This window comes from Rhinolophus sinicus, chromosome 18 (genome assembly GCF_057876585.1).
Source record: "Rhinolophus sinicus isolate RSI-liver-muscle chromosome 18, RSI-T2T, whole genome shotgun sequence".
Taxonomy (NCBI): Eukaryota; Metazoa; Chordata; class Mammalia; order Chiroptera; family Rhinolophidae; genus Rhinolophus; species Rhinolophus sinicus.
The window spans coordinates 97,756,196-97,776,336 of NC_142518.1; the positions used below are offsets into that span (position 1 = coordinate 97,756,196).

Here is a 20,141-nt window from a genome sequence, read left to right on the forward strand (position 1 = left end):
AAATGTAATTGAAAAAAAAACCCAAGATACTATTTAAAAATCATTGTTATGGTGGAAACCATGTTCACAAAGCTGGTGTTTGGGGAGCAAGAATTTTCTAGAACCCATACTCAACTGCTATGTTTAGAAACAAAGGACATAGAAACAATTTCTTCTGGGACTTTTTCCCCCACCCTCAAGTCTGGGTTATGAACTTTATGTTTACATATAATGGGTTTATTATTTTAAAGGAATTAATAAATATTTTTAAATGGTTGTTTTTTGACAAATACTGATAGGTATAATCTATATAAACAAAAATTCTTTGAGGTCTTCAGTAACTTTTGAGTGTAAAGGGGTCCTGAGACCAGAAAGTTTGAGAACTGCTGCATCCAGTATTTCTAGCCTATCATTTCCCAAATAAGTGTGTTGCCCTTGAGCTGTGCCTGTCTTGTTGACTGCTGTGTAGCCAGAGCTTACCCAGTATAGTGCCCGGCACTTAGCAAGAGCTCAATAAACATCCATCCAATTAAAAATTACAGACTTCTTCATTTTCAGTGATGTGCAATTTCTTAAAGAAAAAAAAGTTGTTTAGAGGAAAAGCATTGTATCTTTCTAAAATAAATAAAAAACAACAAAAACGGCCAATAAAGATGGTGTTTACACTTGGATGTTTATGTTTCAGGTTTCGAGCTTCAGCACCTCTGAATCATGAAGTACAAGAGGCAGGCAACTAACTGCTGCCCTCTCTCCGTTTCCAGAGTCCATCTGCAGCCTGAGGAAGGTACCACAGAGATAAAGGAGGGGGCTGAGGTTTGGAAAAGGTTAGTCCTTCCACTCATGCTCCTTCGTTCACTCACTCATTCACTCATTCACATCAGACCCCATGCTAGGTGCTTACGCCACCAAGATGAAACAAACAGATTCGGCGCCTACCCTAAGCAATCAGAAAAAAAGAAGTAAAGACACATTTCCCACGCGGAGGAGGAGCCTTTGTGCAAAGGAGGTGTGGCCTTTTCTCCGCAAGACAAACCTGTTCCGCCTGCCCCATGCACCCCAAGATGGCGGCGCCCCGACACCCGCCTGCCAGGTGCGAATATTCACACGCCTTAGGGCTGCCACTCCGCCCCAGCCCTGCCCTCCGCGGCCCCTGCACTCCGCGGCTCTCACCGCCCCGAGGCGGCCGGCACGGAAACCGGTGCGTGGCAGCCGCGCGCCCCCTAGTGCCCCGCCCCTGGGCCCCGCGCCGCAGGTCCGCGTCGGCGCTTGTTGACGCCATTATGGGCGTGTCGGCGCGACCCGCGACGTCTCGTCGCGCCATCGATGGCGACTGCGTCAGTCTGAACGGGCCTCCGTTCTCAAGTCGTTGCCGCGGGACCCGCAATCGCTTCGACCCGGTGGCGGCGGCGGTGGCGGCGCGCGTGCGCCCTCCCGCCGCGCCCTGGATCGAGCGGCGGCGCCGAGGCCTGGCGGGGCGAGCCAGGTGGGCGGCGGCGCAGCAGAACAGGGAGCTTCGGTGCGCGCGCTCGCGCGCGCGCGCGCGCGCTCGCGGCGGGCGGGCGGGCGGGCGGGCGGATCGGGGGGCGGTGCGGCCGCTGTGTGGCCCGACCTCCCGGGGTTGCTGGGGCGCCACGGGGAGGCGCGCCGGGGGGCGGCAGGGCGCGGGCAGAGAGCTGCAGACCTCATTTTCTCTGTTCTCCTCCAGCTTTATCTTTGCCTCTTAGCTCGCCTGGACCCTGCCCCTGAGCTAAGTCAGCAACATGAGCAGCAACAACTTGGATGGGAAGGACGACTTTGATGAGCAGTTGAGAATGCAAGAATTGTACGGAGATACCAAGGACGGAGACACCCTGAAAGATCTCGGCGGAGAAACCAATTCTATCGTGCAGCAGCCAAGTGACACCCCATACGAGTGGGACCTGGACAAGAAGGCTTGGTTCCCCAAGGTAGGAGTGTGTTACCACCGGTGCCACTGCAGAGCGGGCCCGCCTCGCGGGGCGCTCCTTGTACGTTTTCTTTGCGAGGTCCTGAGTTGGAGCCCCTACGGATAGTGACGCTTTTGTTGTTGTTGTGTCTGTTGCAGAACCAATGTGTAAAGGGACATACATCTTTAGGGAGATGTCTTAAATGTAATTTAATTCTTAATTTTTTTTCTATGCCTTATTAATTTTATCTGAAGGTCACAATTGGTTATTACATTGGTGACTGCTTTTTATTGCAAAAAGGAAAAACACCAAGAGCAAACTTAGTCGCTGTTACTCTCAGGGAGCCAACGTCACTTATCCTAGGAATTCAGGTGTTTAACTTGTATACTATGTACAAATGCAGCTTCTTGATTAAAAAAAATACTAGCCATTTGTATATCTTTACTGATTGAACTTTTTTTACAGCTCTACTTTCTATTAAATTTTGTCCCTAGACACGCTGCTTGAGTCAGAAGTTATACACAGATGTTACACTGCGAGGGGGTTCAGCGTCCCTAACCCCTGTGTTGTTCACGGGTCAACCGTATTTCACTTCTGTAGTGGTAGTGCCAGCTAGGGTGCAGATTTGGTTTCTTTAGCCTTCTGAGTACTTTTAACAATAGTCTGCTAATAGATTCATTTGCGACTTATCTTTTTATGTTAGGGAGGCTCAGGAATGACTAGAGGTGCACAGAATATATGGATGGAGAAGATCTGAGAATATTTATTTAGAGTACTTGGAGAAATCATTAAGTATTTTATTTCAGCTTGGAAGTAAAATAACTGGTGTTAAACTTGGTTCTGTAAACTTTTCCGTAAAAGTACCCTGTTAATCAAAATCTCATATGGGTGGAAAAAAAGGATACCAATAGCACACTAATTGACTTTCAAGCCTGTGATAACAAACCCTGTCTCCATTGTGTAATTTGTTACTTTAAAAATTATTTATTTCATCTTCTTTCTTTCCTATTGTGTGTGTGTGTGTGTGTGTGTGTGTTGCGGTCCTTCCAAATTGTTACATTTGCTACAGTTGACCCTTTAACAACATGGGTTTGAACTGCGTGGGTCCACTTATACACAGATTTTTTTCATCTTGTATGCAGCTAACATAAACTTACGGTATCGATAAATATAGTACAGTACCGTGACTGTATTTTCTCTTATGATCTTCTTAGTAACATTTTTTATTCTCTAGGTACTTTATTGTAAGGATACAGTATATAATACATACACAAACTATGTGTTAATTGACAATGTTATCAGTAAGGCTTCTGGTCAACAGTAGGCTATTAGTAAAGTTTTGGGGAGTCAAAAGTTATACACAGATTTTCGACGGGGTGGGAGGTTCGGCGTCCCTAACCCCTGTGTTGTTCAGAGGTCAGCTGTATTTCACTTCTGTACTGGTAGTGCCAGCTAGGGTGCAGATTTGGTTTCTTCAGCCTTCTGAGTGCTTTTAACAATAGTCTGATAATAGGATCATTTGCGACTTACCTTTTAGCGTCATGGAGGCTCATACGTCTTCAAACTTTGAGTTTAAATTTTTCCCATTCCTTTGTGTGTCTAACATTGATTGGTATGAAGATATAACTACATTTCTTTCATTGTGCAATCGTGCTTTTTTCTCCAAAAGCCAGGAGGATAGATGTGAGTTGGATTTGTTCTTAATTTGTTATGACACTAAATGAGAATGTGATTTAATTCACGATAAAGTTAAAACAATCATTTTGTTTAACTATTGTTGGCCTCATTCTTTATACACCAAATCAAAGTTCCATTCTGTGTGCTCTTTGCATGCAGATATTGAAATATTTAGTGGACATACACTTTGTGCATCTATATCATTAAAGAAAAAATGATTCTGTTGTTAGATTACTAGTTGACTATAGTTTTTTGTTCCGTTTTGTTATCTGGTACTTCCTTTGTTATATGTACTTGTAGCCTTAGTCAAGTAGACTGCGGAGAGGTCGTAATTTATAAATGAAACAACTAGAAAATATGCCAATATCATTTAAAATGCCTTGATAGTAGCTCAGACTTTTGTGTTGATAGTCCAAGTACCCGTGTCTTATTTTTTGAATCATTGTATGCACACTTTTGTATATAAGGTGACTATTCTTGCATTTACACTTTATTACTACAACTATTACCCACATCTGTATTAAGTTGTATAACTGCATATGAGTAATTTAACACAGTGTAAACTTTTTACAGGAGGAAATCATTTTTGAATTTGTGTGTTGAATTTCTTGTTCAGATAACTGAAGACTTCATTGCTACATATCAGGCCAATTATGGCTTTTCTAATGATGGTGCATCTAGTTCTACTGCAAATGTGCAGGATGTCAGTGCTAGGCCTGCAGAGGAACCGCCACAAAGAAAAACCCCTGAACCCACTGAGTCCAAAAAGAGGGGAGAAAAGAGAAAGGCTGACTCAGGCAAGTGGATTTAGCTTGCAAAACATGAGTGTAAAAATTTTTTAAATGAGAGCATGTGTGTATATAGTTACTTTTTGCAGAATTATAATGGCTTTGAAGGAATCCTAGAGATGAGTGTTTTAAATTATTATTTGGGTTCATATGTTGGCTCTCACACTAACTTATTGAGGGCATTGGGTTGGCTGTTTCAGTTTTATGCCTCAGTTGCTTCCTTTGCAAAATAGAGCTATTGGGGTATTGTCAGAAGTTCTGTTTGTAAGGTTATTTTCTTGTATTTTTTGAGTTTAATTAAATTGAACTCATATCAGTTTTGCTTCAGCTTGGCCCTGTCTAACACAGTAGATTGGAGTTGGAAGCAGTTAAATGCCAAGGCCTAAATTCAGTGCAAGGATGAGTTTTTTAAAGGTAGGATCGGAATCATAACCAAGATAAACCAGCCCTCTTTTTTGCAGAAAGGGCTCTGAAGCTAATTATCTGTTAAAAGATCCAAATACTTTGAAAGCTGCACAGTGGTTTGAGTTAGTCTGTCTTGTTATAAGGGTAAGAAAAAGTTCCTGAAAGTTTTGAGAAACTGCCGCATTGTCAAGATTTCATAATGTGACTTTTACCTTTTCTTGCATGTGTTTTATTTATTCATTTTGATTTTTAGGATGGTTTCATGTTGAAGAAGACAGAAATACAAATGTATATGTGTCTGGTATGTATACCTTTTTGTACTAATTTAGAGTAGAAAATATTTGATTTTGATATTTTTCATAAAGTAATTTTTAGTTTTCAGTTTCTCTAAAGTCTGTTTTTTATTGTGTCATTCTTTGTTCAACTGTTTACATCAGGGAGGAATATGTTGTTTATTGCAAAACTAAGAAAAATTAAGTGTATGTAGCTGTGCATGCCATCCTTTTTGTCTGCTTTAGGTAACTTGTGGTAATTTATCCCTCAGATTCATTGATACAAGTCCTAGGCAAAGAATTTTAAATGTATGTTTGAATACATTAAAACACGTAATTTCCTCAATTCTATAGATGTCAGATTTTTACATACATTTAGAAAATCAAATCTGTGCTCACAGAAGTTGTAGCTTTCTAATTGATAGAATGCTAAGTAACCCTCACCTTTATTTACATGCTTTTATAAAAGTTTTCATTTTTATTTTTCCTAATGTTACAGGTTTGCCTCCAGACATTACAGTGGATGAATTTATACAGCTCATGTCCAAGTTTGGCATTATTATGAGAGATCCTCATACAGAAGAATTTAAGGTCAAGCTTTACAAAGATAATCAAGGAAATCTTAAAGGAGATGGGCTTTGCTGTTATTTGAAGGTTAGTTATGTTGTCAGATGTGTTTCTCTTATCTCCATTTCTAACTCAGAAACCAGGGCTATAATTTTGTATAGATGATAACTAAGACAGAACTATTCAAAACAGGGCGAGAAGGAAACTGAAATTTCAGACTGTGCCTGTGTGTGTCAACACTGGTAAGGTTATTCACTTGTTTGTCTAAAAAATACAGTATAAGATCAAAATATTATATAAGTTATATGGTCAGAGTGCTTCTTTTGTCTTAAAAGAGTTCTCACTGCAAAGATCTCTTTCAGAGTGTAGGCATACAACCAATTCAGGACACATTTCAAAAATCCACAAAGAAAAGAAAGCCAGTAACATTTTATTTGCCCTTGGAATGAATTAGACCAGAGATAGGCAAACTCAAGCCCACTGCCTGTCTTTGTAAAGTTTTTTAGAACACAGCTGCATTCATTCAATTTTGCATTTGTCTGTAGCTGTTTATGTGTTTCAACAACAGAGTTGAGTGGTTGCAGCACAAACTACGTGGCCCACAAAGCCTAAAATACTTACTGACTGGCCATCTACAAAATAAGTTTTCTGACCCCTGCATTAGACCATAAAGGAGATGATAGCTTATGCTTACTGCTTCAAAATATCTTTTTATTGGGAGAGAAGAGAGAGTGGTAGTAACAGAATTTGCAGAAATTTATATATTCATGGTATAATAATTGCACAGGGAAAGCTCAGTGTGAAAGTTAGTCATCATTTCTGGAACACCTATCATCTTAGGAGCAGGTGCTACCCACTATTGCAGGGTACAAAAGAAGTGGGTACAATGATGACATACACTTAATGTCACAGAACCTGAAAATAATTACAAAGTAAAATCTAAAGTGGTAAAACAGTGGTCCCAACACCACAGGTGTGTTGTGAGTGTACAGTATTTCAATGAAATCAGGCGGGAGGCTTAAGCTGACAGCTTTTGGGGAGATAGGCTTTTGACCTGGTTCTTGAATATGATGGGAATGGGACATGGACTTGACCCAGTTACGTCATTTTCAAATGAAAGGAAATTTGAGAGTTTCACAAGTTCTTCAAGGATTATGAAAAATCTGTGAACAGATTCTTAGGGGGTTTAATTGGATTTTAAAAGAAAAAAATGGGGTTTTGAGAAATTTCATGTGTATAATTTATGACCCATAAAAATGTTAAGATTGGCAAAACAGTAAATTGAATTCCAGAAGAACATAGTTAGTTGTTCCAGGATCCATATTTGATTGTGCAGCTCTGGGTTCTCTTGTCTTTGTGTTCTCTTCAGGTCCTCAGATTTTTTACTCTGTAAGGACTGACAACTGCCCCCCACCCCCTTGTATAGGACCCAGAATCCACAAATGTTTCTAATGTACAAGCTGTCAAATAATCACCTTTTACTTCCCACTGTGTTACAGACCTACATTTTAATTGGTGAACTACCAAATTAAAGACCAGCTATGTTGTTCCCAGTTCCTTGAGTCATCCAGTCTTTTAAGAAGGAATATCTTAGAATTTTAAAACTGGAATGCATCTTAGAAATCACGCAAGTTCACTTGCCTTATTGTATAGTTGAGAAATTGAGATGCCAAGAAGCAAAACTGTTCTAATAATGATATAATTTATTGAGCAACTACCGTATGCCAGTCACTATCCTTTATGTGTTCAATTCCATTTAATTTTCTCAAGAACCCTACAGTGAACGCATTACTATTCCCATTTTAGGGATGAAGAAGTCGGGGCTCAGGGAGCTTGAATTATGTGACCAAGTCCACATAGCTGGTTGGGAGCAGCTATGTCTCAAACACAGGTTTCCTGAAATGCAGTCTAGAGTTCTTTATCCCAAAGTAGGTAGTTATATTTAAATCATTATTGCATACATAGTCAGCATTCATCTAAAAGCCTCCTGAAGTTTCATTTCAGTGTGTACCTTACTGACTGTGTCTTGTTTTGCCTTTATAAAGAGGGAATCTGTGGATCTCGCATTAAAACTTTTGGATGAAGATGAAATTAGAGGCTACAAATTACATGTCGAGGTGGCAAAGTTTCAACTGAAGGGGGCGTACGATGCCTCAAAAAAGAAGAAGAAAGGCAAGGACTACAAGAAAAAGCTGTCTCTGCAACAAAAGTTGGTGTTCTTTTTTCCTTTTTGAAAGATTTCACATAAATACCCTAGAGTATGCTTTTGGTAATAGCCACCTAGTTTTGTTCCATTAAGTATGCCTACAAATTATTTTAAAAGAGTTTCATTAGGTCATTACTGTGTTTTACCGAAAATAAGACCTAGCCGAACAATCAGCTCTAATGCGTCTTTTGGAGCAAAAATTAATATAGGACCCGGTCTTATAATAAGAACCTTCAGTAATCCGTACCATAGATGATTTGGCAGTGGTAGTGTTTCATTTTCTGGGGTGTTCATTTGTACTACAACAGGGGCTTAAATAGATAAGAGCTCTATCTCTTCGGAAAATATTGAACATCAGATTAAATAAAATGGCTTAGGCTTGTATACCAGAGCCATTAGTTCATTTTCAATGTTGATTGAAATCAGCTACACCAGGAGCTAAATTTTTACATACAGGTTTGTAGTAGGAAGTAGAAATTAGAAATGATAGGGTTTGTCATTGTATTTACTGTGTAGTTGTATATAGTATATACATGTCATCAAGTTTCTATTAATCCATTTGTTTAACATGTGTTTTGAAATATGCTAGTTTTAAGAAATTAGCCAAAACAATAAGTACTTCTATCAGAGTTCTAATAACACTTCTAACACTGCTTAAACTATTGATAAAATGATCATAAAAAGCATTTAGTTGTGGTGTCCTGTGGTTTGTACAGGAATAGTGAAATAGATACCTACAAATTTTATAAAGAGTAGCAGTGAAATTTAACATAGTAACAAAGAATTACTAGTTCTACATATGGTGCAGTGTGATAAAAAAATACGGTGAATGTTTAAATTTTAAAAATTATTACAGTAAAAGACACATTGCCATTAATCCCCCTCAGAATACTCCCCATCGCTTTGAACACACTTATCCCATTGTTCTTGCCACTTTCTGAAGCAGTTCTGGAAGTCCTCTTTAATTGTGCTGTCACAGCTGCCTGGATGTCCTGAATCATTTCGACTTTGGGAATGAGCCAGAAGTCGCACGGTGCCAGATTCGGTGAATAAATGAATAAGGTGGATGAGGACACAGCGTAATGTTTTTATTTGACAGAAATTTCCTTATACCAGAAGCGATGTGTGACATGAAGCGTTGTCATGATGGAGGAAAAAGTAGACACTCACGAAAGAGGACTTCCAGAACTGCTTCAGAAAGTGGCAAGAATGATGGGATAAGTGTGTTCAATGTGAGGGGGAGTATTTTGAGCGGGAATTGATGACAATGTCTTTTACTGTAATAAGTTTTTTTAATTTAAACATTCACCGTATTTTTCGATCACACCTTGTGTTTCAGTGCACTTTGGCATAATCATAAAATGCCTGAAAACCAATACAATTTGAACATATTGTTTGCCTTCGAAGTATATCGTCTTAGATAATTATACATGCTAAATAATTAGCAATTTTTCAGGAATCTCATTGGAATATTTGTAACCAGACAGCAGTTCTGAAAAATATATATATTCTTGGGATTTCAAATACTGGGTCCATCTTTCACCTGCCCGTTTTTATTTCAGAAAGTTCTCTGAATGCAACTGTGACTAAAATGTACATTGTTGTTTTAGAATCAAATTATTATCATTATTGAATACTCAGATAAGGATTATTTCTACATTATGGCATTAGGCAGTTGGATTGGAGACCTGAGAGAAGAGCCGGGTCATCCCGAATGCGCCACGAGCGAGTCGTCATCATCAAAAATATGTTTCATCCTATGGATTTTGAGGTAGGAGACATTAGGTCATCAGGAACCTTCAGTAATCCGTACCATAGGATGATTCAGCAGTGGTAGTGTTTCATTTTCTGGTGTGTCTGTTTGTAATGCAATGGGGGCTTAAATGAGATAAGAGAGCTATTTTTTTCAGAGATAGAGGCATTACTATTGTACCCTTTAATTTCACATCCTGCACATTCGTATAATCGTAAAGGTAGGAAAACGGAGCCAAGAGTCAATTGAAGTTTTCAGATTTTCCCATGTTTAGCCCAGTGTTCTTTTAATTTTGTCCCAGGTAAGACTGTTTAATACCCATACTGTGGCCCCAAAGGGCAGCTACTTGGTATGGGAAATCATCAAAAATATAATCATTAAAAGATTTCTGGGAGCTGCTTGTGGATTTTGCATATAACTTAACAAGTATAGGTTGATTTTGTTGGGGAGGACCAGTTTCACACTTGGAAGTGAAAACTTCATTTAGTACTAAAAGTTTGGTCCCTAGAATTCCTTAGGTTAATGAAATACAGCCCCTGATGTTAAAATAATGGAGTTTTTCAGGACCTAATTTTAACAAAACTGTTTAGTGATTTTTAGGAGGACTTTATAATAATAACGTCCATGTAAAATTCCAGAAACGGAATAAAAGCAATCAAAGGAAGAAGAGCTACTAGAGAGGTTTAAGGAATGTTAACTGCCATCAGAGTACCTCATGTTGCATTCTGCCTCTTATCTCTTATCTTTTGGCGTAGGCCAGTGGATTATTCGTGGAAGAACAATTCTTTATTATCTGCCTGGATTCTGAAATTAATAAGTTACGGAGAAGAAATAAATGTTCATAATATAAACTTCCAGGTTTACAGATGATCTCGTTGCAGCCGAAGCCTACTCTTGTTCTTTTTGTGCAATTAAACAGTCAGAATGCCCATCTCATTTTAGCCCCCTTAGAGACAAGGGCCCCCAAATGGTCTGTTGAGTCCATCTGGGCGAATAGTGATGTGATAGTGTTTACTTTGCACCTGTGGAATCTGTGTATCTTTCGAGGTTGTTGGGAAGATAAAAGTGGTCTAATTATGATGTTTGATATCTCTTCTGACTAAAATCCTGAAGAATCTTGAAATATAGCAGAGCTGCTCTAGACTTGCAGTGATAATGAAGTATGTTTAAAAAACACCTGTACACATGCATGCTAGATGCTTCTTGAAACACTGTACTTGCCAGGTGGGGCTTTGAAAAGAATGCGTAGATGGATCATGGTATCTAGTCTAGGTACAACTCCAGAATTGCCTTCATCACATTTTATCCCCCTGGTAAATAATTGTTCTTTTTTATTAGGTGACCTATTAGTGTGTATGATTTGAGGTTCTTGATTCACATAGTCCATACTCCTAACACTTGAAATGAATATAAATGCGAATTTAATTCAAAGTTTCTGGAACCTCTGCAAGTAGAAGTCTGTTGTGTAATTACATCTGTGGGGTTTTTTTTTTCTGCTTCCTTCCTTGTTCATTGAGACACCTTATTTGAGTCTAGCTATCACCCCGGCCAGACTTAGTTTTTCCTAGCTTGACAAATGCTCTTTCTCCAAAAAGCTACATTTATTCTACCTTGACTCCTAGAAATTCCCTCCAGTGGATATTTTTAAGGATAGAAGTTTCATGCTTGTAAATTCTTGATTGTTTCAAAAAAACAACACCCTTATTGGTTTAGTGTAAACTTCACTTTGGAGTTATAGAGTCTTTATATTACCCTGCTTTGTTTCCTTCATGGCATTTACTATAATATCTGGAATAATTGGATCTCGTGTACTAGAATGTGAGCTGCATGAGAACCAGAGCTCTGTCTACCTTGTTTGCTGCTCTAGTCCCCATGTTTAGAATTGTGCCTCGCACATAGTAGGCCCTCGATGTATGTTTATTAATAGGCCCCCAATATTAATGTGAAGAAAAAGTGAGTGGTTGAGTGAAACCCCTGTTATAAGGCAGAGTCCTTCCATTCACTTAATGGATAAAACATGTTCTCTTTAACATCTTTACAAGTGAGGGAAAGTTTTCTTTTCAGACACTTGTGCCACCAAGGCTGGGAAGGCAGTAATGGGCTTCAGAGTTCACAGGCGGAGAAACCCTTGGTGCTGCCCGTGTCTGCCCATCTGCCTGGTCTGGTGTGGTCTGCCAAGCTTGGTGAGAGCCTGTCAGAGGAACTACAGACAGTCTTGGTTTTTTTGGTCAGTGTCTCTGTGGACCTGAACCTCAAAGTATATCAGTATAGACCTCTCTCATATAGTAGACTCTAGCCTCATGTGGTTATTTAAATTTAAATGAATTAAAATGAAATAAAACTAGAAGTTCAATTCAGTGGCCACGTGTGGCTAGTAGCTACCGTATTGGATAAGGAGGATATTCGTTTCTGTTGCCACTGCCGGACGACGCTGGCGTAGACATTATAGAACTCGTGGTAGAGGTGAGGTGTTCAACAGGAAAACTTGCCTCATTGGATGTTTTTGGGGAATGTTTGATTTGACTGAAGATTCCATGTTAAGTTCAAAAATAGACATCGGCATCGAGCTTTGTAGGGAAGACAAAAACTGAATTCTCGAGTTACCTGAGGTGTCAGAAAAAAATCAGATTTTAAGGGGATGGAATACATTTTTATTCCCAGTGGGTGACCAGAAAGGAAGCAAAATACCTAAAAATACTCTTTAGTATCAGGGTGAACAATGTGAAGGCTAATGCTTCTAATACAACTTCAGAGGGTTTTCAGTATTTAATTCAAACCCTTATTTAAAAATGCATGCCTGGTAAATTGAATACCGAGAGATGAAGAATCAAAACTCAGATGCAAAAGCAGGTTTCTCATTGTGTATACCAGCACTATCCAGTATAAATATGATGTGAGCCACACGTTTAATTTAAATTTTTCTAGTAGCTGCAGTAAAATACAACACAGAGGGGAAATTTTAATAATGAATTTTATTTAACTTAATACATCCAAAATAATATAATTTCCACATTACTAAAAACATTAATGAGCTATGTTACATTATTTTTCCCCCCTTTGGTACTAAATCTTTAAAATGCAGTGTTCATTTCACACTTGCATCACATCTCAATTGGCCACATTTCAAGTGCTCAGTAGCCGCGTGTGGTTAGTGGCCATCGTCTTGGACAGTGTAAGTTTAAATTAGAAAGGAATGAGAAATGTGATTTGTTTCTCCCTAGGTAAATAAAACACCACCCTGGAAAATTATGAGCACTGACTAAAGAAGGTTTCAATGCATCAGTCTTGATTTTAGTCTTGGGTCTATTGCTTCCAAAATGTTGTCTTTAGAACATTTCCATGCTTAGCTATGTTAAAGAGTTTTCCTAGAGGAGAGGATTGTTTTCTTTTAAGCTTCATGATATCATAAAGCAGTAAAGATACATTAATTATTTTCAAACTGGTATAAAGAAAAATGGAGGTCTGGGAAGACTGGCTAAAATTTGATATCCTCGTAGGAAAAGCACTGAGACTTCGATATAGAAATAAAAAAGGTGCTCCCCTCTCCCCACTGTGGACTCACAACTTAAAATTTGTTAAATATTTGGAAACAATTTTTGTTTGTTTTTAATATTACCCTGATTTCCCTTTCTGAATAAAATAGAAGAATTAGGAACTTGAAAAAGCTTTATTGACTTTTCACTATGTGTAGAAAAGACTGCTGTTTTCTGTGAGGCATACGAAACTCATTCAAACAAGATTTCTACCTTCAGAAAGCACATAATCTGATAGAAGCTGATCACACACACATCCTGAAAAGCCACTACATGACTTTACCAAATGACTTTTATGCTCCATTCCCCATTCCTCTCAGGTCTAATAATTATGTATAAAACAAATTGGCATCCTCTCCAAAATTAGATATTTTAAGTGGGAGAAATCCAGAGTCCTGCCAGCTGTAGTTTTATTTTTAATATTTATAAATAATATTTTTATTTTTCAATTACAGTAGACATAGAATATTATATTAGTTTCAGGTATCCAACATAGTGATTAGACATTTATATAACTTATAAAGTGATCACCCCGATAAATCTAGTACCCATCTGACACCACACATAGTTATTACAGTGTTACTGACTATATTCCCTATGCTATACTTTTCATCCCAGGACTTTTTGTTTTTGTTTTTTATTAAATGTATTGGGGTGACATTGGTTAATAAAATTACATAGATTTCAAGTACACAATTCTATAATACATCATTGCCACCTGTAGTTTTAGAAGCCTCGGATTTATAGGATACTTTTTATTTTAAACTTAATTTTAGTAAATGCCTGCCAGTTTATTTTTGCTTTTTGAGAGAACTTCACAAGGGAAAAGCCACCTTTTGTATTTTTTTTCTTTTTTGCCATTCCACTTTAGTTTGTGAGGAAGATAAAAACCTGTGAGCTAGGTGAATTTTATGTTTCCTAAAAAGTGTAAGTCTATTTCAATAGAAATTCATAGATAGAATACCCTTGTTTTTGCATGTAGTTGCAAATCAGTTGATACTGTAACTTTATGAGCCTTTTTATGCAGTGGAACTTGGAGAAAGATTTGTTAATTCCCACAGGAAATATTAAATCCTTTGGGTTTTAGGGCATGGAGGAGGAGTCCACGTGACCTCAAGCGGCAGTCCTTGAGTGTTCTAATAGACTTCTTACAGGAAAGCACCAGCTAAGAACATGCTTTATTGTGTGCTTTAACAGCTGATTTGTGTGGTTCTTTTGCAGTGTGGTAGGCAACTAGATAAACGGGTTTACCCTGTGAGTTAAAATAGAATCTTGGAAGCACAAAGAGCAATCTTAGAACACTTCATCAATGAAAGGGCTATATCTCTCCCCATTACATTTCTTAAATAGGAATCTATGCAAAACACAAAGCAAAGGGCTCTCATTCTCACAGTCCTCATGGTCAGGCAACACATAGGGATTAGCAGTCTCTGGCTTAATATGTGCCACAGGGCTTCTCCTGCCCATACGGCTGCGTTATTTGGGATTTCCAGTCCCGCTACCCTTCCCACTCCTTTGCCACGGCACACTCCTCCTGCTGCTCTCCCTACTTGTCCATTTCCCCATCTTTTTTTTTTGTAGGACAGGGCAAAGCTTTTATTAGAAGACTTTCAGTTAATATTTAACCCTGAGTATGTACAAATTTGAAAACAAATTAACAAAAATAAAATACCTAAATGTAGAAAAATGGTACAGCATAGAGAATATCCTCAATAATGTGGCAACAACTATGTACAGTGCTGTCAGGTACTACAATTTTTTATATATATAGTTACAAGAAGTGGAGTACAGCATTAGGAATAAAGACAGTAGAAATGTAATGGCTGTGTGTGATATCAGCTGGGTGGTGAACGTGGGGAGGGGTGGTCACTGTGTGAGGGATGTAAATGATAAATGTCTAACTATTACATTGCTTTGTGCACCTGAAACTTAAGAAAAGTTTAAAAAAAATTATAATTCTGCTACATTTCTTCCATCTTAAAAGCAGGGCACACCAAGTAGTACCAACAGCAGTGTGGAAGTTTAACCTTATTTGATTTTGATTTTTTTTTAATTTTATAGACTAAAGACAGACATAACTAACTTTAAGTAAAACCTTTTTTACTTGTTGGATGGTCAAAGCAAGAAATTTGATTCTCAGGCTTGTCCTTAAAGAAAGAGGCAAACCCATTTGAATCATGCCTATTTTTGCAGGATGATCCGTTGGTGCTGAATGAGATCAGAGAAGACCTTCGAGTGGAGTGTTCAAAGTTTGGACAAATTCGGAAGCTGCTTCTCTTTGATGTAAGTTTGTGGCTTGGACACATGATTTCTGAAGCAGTCAGTCTTCCGGTTAAAAGTTACTATCAGATGTTAGTATGCCCCAAGTTTTAGATTAATGTTTTTATATAGTAGGTCTGCTATCTAGTGGTAGTCATCTATTAGCAACAATTAGACGAACGTGGATTATAAATCAAGGCTTTGATAGACTTGGTACACCATGATTATTTCCCTTTATCATCATTCTAGATCATATGATCAGGTAAAGAAAATACAAGAAAAACGTATGAGACCATACGGTTCCCTGTTTGCCCACATTTCCCCCTCTTGAATGATTCTCCTCCATATTTGGAGAAGAACAATCAAGAAAAGCATTCCACTGTAAGTTCCCCTTCTGACTCCTTTTCTACTTCCAAAATTGACAATTATAATTAAAAGAGTCGTTTATTGACTGCATGCTACAAGCTACTTTGCATGTTGTCTCACTTAATCCTCACAATTCTTATGGGTAGGTGCTATTATACCCATTTTTCAAATGAGGAAGCTGAAAGTTTAGAGATTGAGCACCTTGCCCAAGGTCCCTCAGCTGCTAAATGGCAGAACCAGGACTGAATCCCAGAGCTGTTCGACTTTACAGTCCACATTTAACAACTATACTGCCTTACCTCTCCTCGACAGTGTTGTCAGCACAAACATTTCCAAGGACATCATGCCTGGCTCTTTCTAGAAAAGATTAAGCTAAAGAAAAAGCAACTTGTGTGTTACTGGCTGTGGTGAAAGGGAACAAAGGCTTCATACATAGAATCATTTAGCTCAAATTATCAGAAAGAATACTACTTACCTACTTTGTCAAACGTGTGTGATTTATTTTGAATTTTCTCATTTATCCATTCTTCTTTGTCTTTCTAGAGACACCCAGATGGTGTGGCCTCTGTGTCCTTCAGGGATCCAGAGGAAGCTGACTATTGTATTCAGACCCTTGATGGACGATGGTTTGGTGGCCGTCAGATCACTGCCGAAGTATGGGATGGGACAACAGATTATCAGGTAAATTCTGCAACTGTCAAGGGCACATGAACTGTTTTGTTACCAACAAATACTGATCTAGCAGTCCTTCAGATAAGTTTTGGATTTGGTGTAATCTGTGTAATGATAATAGTACTTTCAAATAATACTTTGCATTCAGAGCATAGAAAGAAAAATGTTTCAACCTTTCAGCTTATAAGTCTGAAATTTGAGGCTTGCTCAGAATAGTGATAAGAAAAGAACACATTATGGGGTGGCTGGTTAGCTCAGTTGGTTAGAGCGTGGTGCTGGAAGCACCAAGGTTGCCAGTTCAATACCCACATGGGCCACTGTGAGCTGTGCCCTCCTTTAAAAAGAAAGGAAAACACATTACACCGAAATATTTCTCTTTCTTTCCGTGTTGTAAAGTACAGGCAGAGTTCAAATATTAACTTTTTAGTTGATGAGACATTTCTGCAGTACTGCAGTGCTGGGCATTTATTTAAATGATCTTAAGGTCAACTCTAATAAGTCAAGATGTAAAGTTTTGAAAACTGAAGATACAGAATTGCTTTACTTTCCTAAGTGGTGCCTTATAAACTGAGGGTATTTTTGTCAATATTAGAAATGCTGAAAGGCATTGTTACTTCTTTTTGTCCAAAACTTACTTTAATGCCATTTTCCATTTATGTGCAGGTGGAGGAGACCACAAGAGAAAGGGAGGAAAGGCTGAAAGGATGGGAGACTTTCCTCAATACTCCTGAGGCCAATAAAGGTCTTCGACGTTCAGATTCCATCTGTGCTTCAGAAAGGCCAGGGCCTTCTAGAGTAAGGCATTTTTCAGAGCACCCTTGCACATCTAAAATGAGTGCTCAAGAAGCCGCAGCTGAAATGGCATTTGAAGAACCTGTAGATGAGAAGAAGTTTGAAAAAACAGAAGATGGGGGAGAATTTGAAGAAGATGCTTCTGACAAAGATGCTGAAGAAAGTGGCCCTGAAAAAGATGCTGAAGAAGGCTGCCTTGAAAGAAAGCCCGAGGAAGGCTGCCCCAAAAGAGAGCGTGAAGAAGACTACCCTGAAAGAGAGTCTGGAGAAGCCAGTCCCGAAAAGGTGTTTGAAGAGGGTAGTCCTAAAAAAGAGTCCAAAGAGAATAGCCCCGAAAGAGAATCCAAAAAGAAGAAACTCAGAAATGATTGTGAAGAGAATGGCCTTGAAAAGGAGTCTGAAGAAGATGGCCCTGACGGGGAGTCTGAAGAGGACAGCCCCCAACAGGAGTCTGAAGAAGACAACTGGGAAAGAGAATCGGAAGCCTGCTCTGAAAGGCAGTTTAAAGATGGCTCCGAAAAAGAATTTGAAGAAAATGGCCTCAAAAAAGAATTTGATGAGGATGGCTCTAGCGACGAGGAGTTTAATGAAAATGTTTTTGAAAAAGAGTTAGAAGAAAATTACTCTGAAAAATCAGAATTTGAAGATGACAGCTCTGATAAAGTGTTTGAGGAGGAAGGCTCTGAGAGAGAGTTTGATGAAGAGTCAGATGAAAAGGAAGGAGAGGAAGATGGATATGAAAAAGTTTTTGATGATGAGTCTGATGAAAAAGAGGATGAAGGAGATGCAGATGAAAAGGGGCTTGAAGATGGCGATGAAAAGGAGGAAGAAGAAGATGCAGATGAAAAGATGTTTGAAGATTCAGACGAAGAAGTAGATGCAAAGGAGGATGAAGATATAGATGAAAAGATGTTCGAAGATGATGATTCCAACGAGAAATTGTTCGATGAGGATTCCAGCGAGAAGTTGTTTGATGATTCTGATGAGAGAGGGACTGTGGGTAGTTTGGGGAATGTTCAGGAAGAAGGGCCCCTGTCCACTGGCAGCAGCTTTGTCCTCAGTAGTGATGATGATGATGATGATGATGATGATGATGATATTTAATCCCTTAAACTTGGCTTTTGAGGGCAATTCCTCCATCTACATTTTGCCTCCAGGGTAATTACTAGTAGTGTAACATGAACACGTGCATAGTGGTAGAATGCCATCAGATTAATGCATTGCTGTTTTCATTGTCACCTGTACTTACTGGTTTTAAATCTAAAATTGGCTGTCCAGTTAAAACTTCATAGTATAATGCAAACAAACTGGATATTCGTCCTTTGTCAGATTTGTTCAGTGCATGCAGAATAATGTTTTTTTCAAGTATTCTGGTCGAAATTTATGATATTCAAAAAAAACTAAGTTGTTAATATGCAGAGACAAATTGGACTTGAGTTAAATTGCATTTTAAATTCTTGCTATTGCTTTATTCATACCTAAGTTCAGTTTTTTAAGGATTTGAAAAATCCTGTAGTAGCCTCCTTGCTTCCAGCTTATGTTACCACTTAGGTCCCCATTTCCTCTCTCTAAAACAGAACATGTTACTAAACTTGTAAATATCACCTTGGAGTTTTTCCTTGCCCAGTTCTTGCGAGTAATTTGTTTTTCTTTTCTACCTTCTTTCCATGAAAATTGACTATTAGATGTGCAAGAGTGAACGTCCTGAACTGCTTCCATTACTGAAAATATAGAGATTAGAATTCTGCGTACTGTTTGAGCCCCTCTAGAAGTTGATTAGAGCTGTGGGACCTCTCCCCAGATAAGTGCGCACACTACACAACTTTTTGTATACAGTTTTGGGAGGTTCATGGCTCCCTTGGAGTTTAAGAATGTCTTTTATCGTTAATACTTTCAGTTTTGTGTTTTTCCTAGAATCATTGTGCCTAGTACTGTGCTAAATTGTATAGTTCCAATAAAATTTTGGGTCTTTCTTGCTTGTGCTTTCCAAATTCAATAATGATTGACTTCTGATGTAGCTTTAGAAGTTACTCTCATAAATTAGAAGCATTGAAATAAACTGCATTGATGCTTTTTCATTATACTGTCTGTAAGTGTAATCATTACCCTCGTTAGACAGAAAAGAGTTCTTGTACTTCAAGCCAGCTTTCTGAGAGTTTTTTTTTTTTTTTTTTATGTCTGGGATTCTTAAAATCTGGATTTTCACCAGAATAAATCAGTGAAAGAGGTGAAGAAAGTTAAATAGAAAAATTGCAAACCAAAATAGGGTTCCCTTTAAAGATAAGTCAGAAGCACCTACACATTGAATTTATTTGGAATTTGATTTTCTAAATGAAGGGAAAACAGAGCTTTATCTTCTGTATACAATGGTTGGGACACTTAACTACAACTTTTAAATGAGCTCTAAGACCATTAGAAGGGGGCTGTTTTCATTCTGATTTATTTTCCCTGCTCATTAATTTGGTTGATATCAAATACTCATATTCTTTTCTTGTAAACATCCTGGAAGTGAAAGTCACAAACAGCTATAAATTGGTAAATAATTTGTGAGGTGCTATGGATAAAAAAAGAGTCATGAATTTTACTAACAATTGTCACCCCAATAAACTTTAACTTTTTAAATAAAAAAAAAGTCATGAAGCACACACAGTCACCTGTTTTCTAAGTAATCAGGTTTTATTGGTCCTGAAAATGAAGTATATTGTGAGGCAGAAATACATCCTGTTATCAAAAGAAAAGAAAAATACAGGGTGGATTTTTAAGCACAGCAATGCTGAACAATTACCTGGCATTTTCTAAATGGAAGGCTCCTTAAGATTATATAGTTCATACATCAAATAATGTTTTCAACCCTGAATGCGTGAACCAGAAGTGGCTTCAGGGAATCTACAAGTACCTTGTATAGGAACAAACTTGAAACTTTGTTAGAAAAAAATATTACTTGTCT

At 38.3% G+C, this 20,141-nt stretch overlaps 1 protein-coding gene across 3 annotated transcripts; it reads left to right on the forward strand.

Annotated features, from left to right (window-relative positions):
* Positions 1 to 1,056: 1,056 nt before the first annotated feature.
* On the forward strand, positions 1,057 to 19,275 carry HTATSF1 (HIV-1 Tat specific factor 1). Of its 3 annotated transcripts, none has more exons than XM_019714688.3 (10): positions 1,057 to 1,177; positions 1,685 to 1,925; positions 4,198 to 4,378; positions 5,028 to 5,075; positions 5,546 to 5,700; positions 7,659 to 7,822; positions 9,491 to 9,590; positions 15,299 to 15,388; positions 16,274 to 16,411; positions 17,066 to 19,275. In XM_019714688.3, the coding sequence occupies exons 2-10, from the start codon at positions 1,740 to 1,742 to the stop codon at positions 18,296 to 18,298; spliced, it is 2,295 nt and encodes a 764-aa protein (XP_019570247.2). In that variant the 5' UTR covers positions 1,057 to 1,177; positions 1,685 to 1,739; the 3' UTR covers positions 18,299 to 19,275. The 3 variants fall into 3 exon arrangements, with proteins under 3 accessions (XP_019570247.2, XP_074179288.1, XP_074179289.1); XM_074323187.1 differs by lacking the exon at positions 1,057 to 1,177 and adding an exon at positions 1,266 to 1,462; XM_074323188.1 differs by lacking the exon at positions 1,057 to 1,177 and adding an exon at positions 1,266 to 1,462 and having other exon boundaries at positions 1,704 to 1,925.
* Positions 19,276 to 20,141: the final 866 nt, after the last annotated feature.

Coding starts and splice junctions, on each gene's coding strand:
- HTATSF1 (XM_019714688.3), top strand. CDS start 1,740: ATGAGCAGCAACAACTTGGATGGGAAGGACGACTTTGATGAGCAGTTG. Junction 7,823..9,490: donor AAGCTGTCTCTGCAACAAAA/GTTGGTGTTCTT, acceptor TTATGGCATTAG/GCAGTTGGATTGGAGACCTG. Junction 9,591..15,298: donor TTCATCCTATGGATTTTGAG/GTAGGAGACATT, acceptor CTATTTTTGCAG/GATGATCCGTTGGTGCTGAA.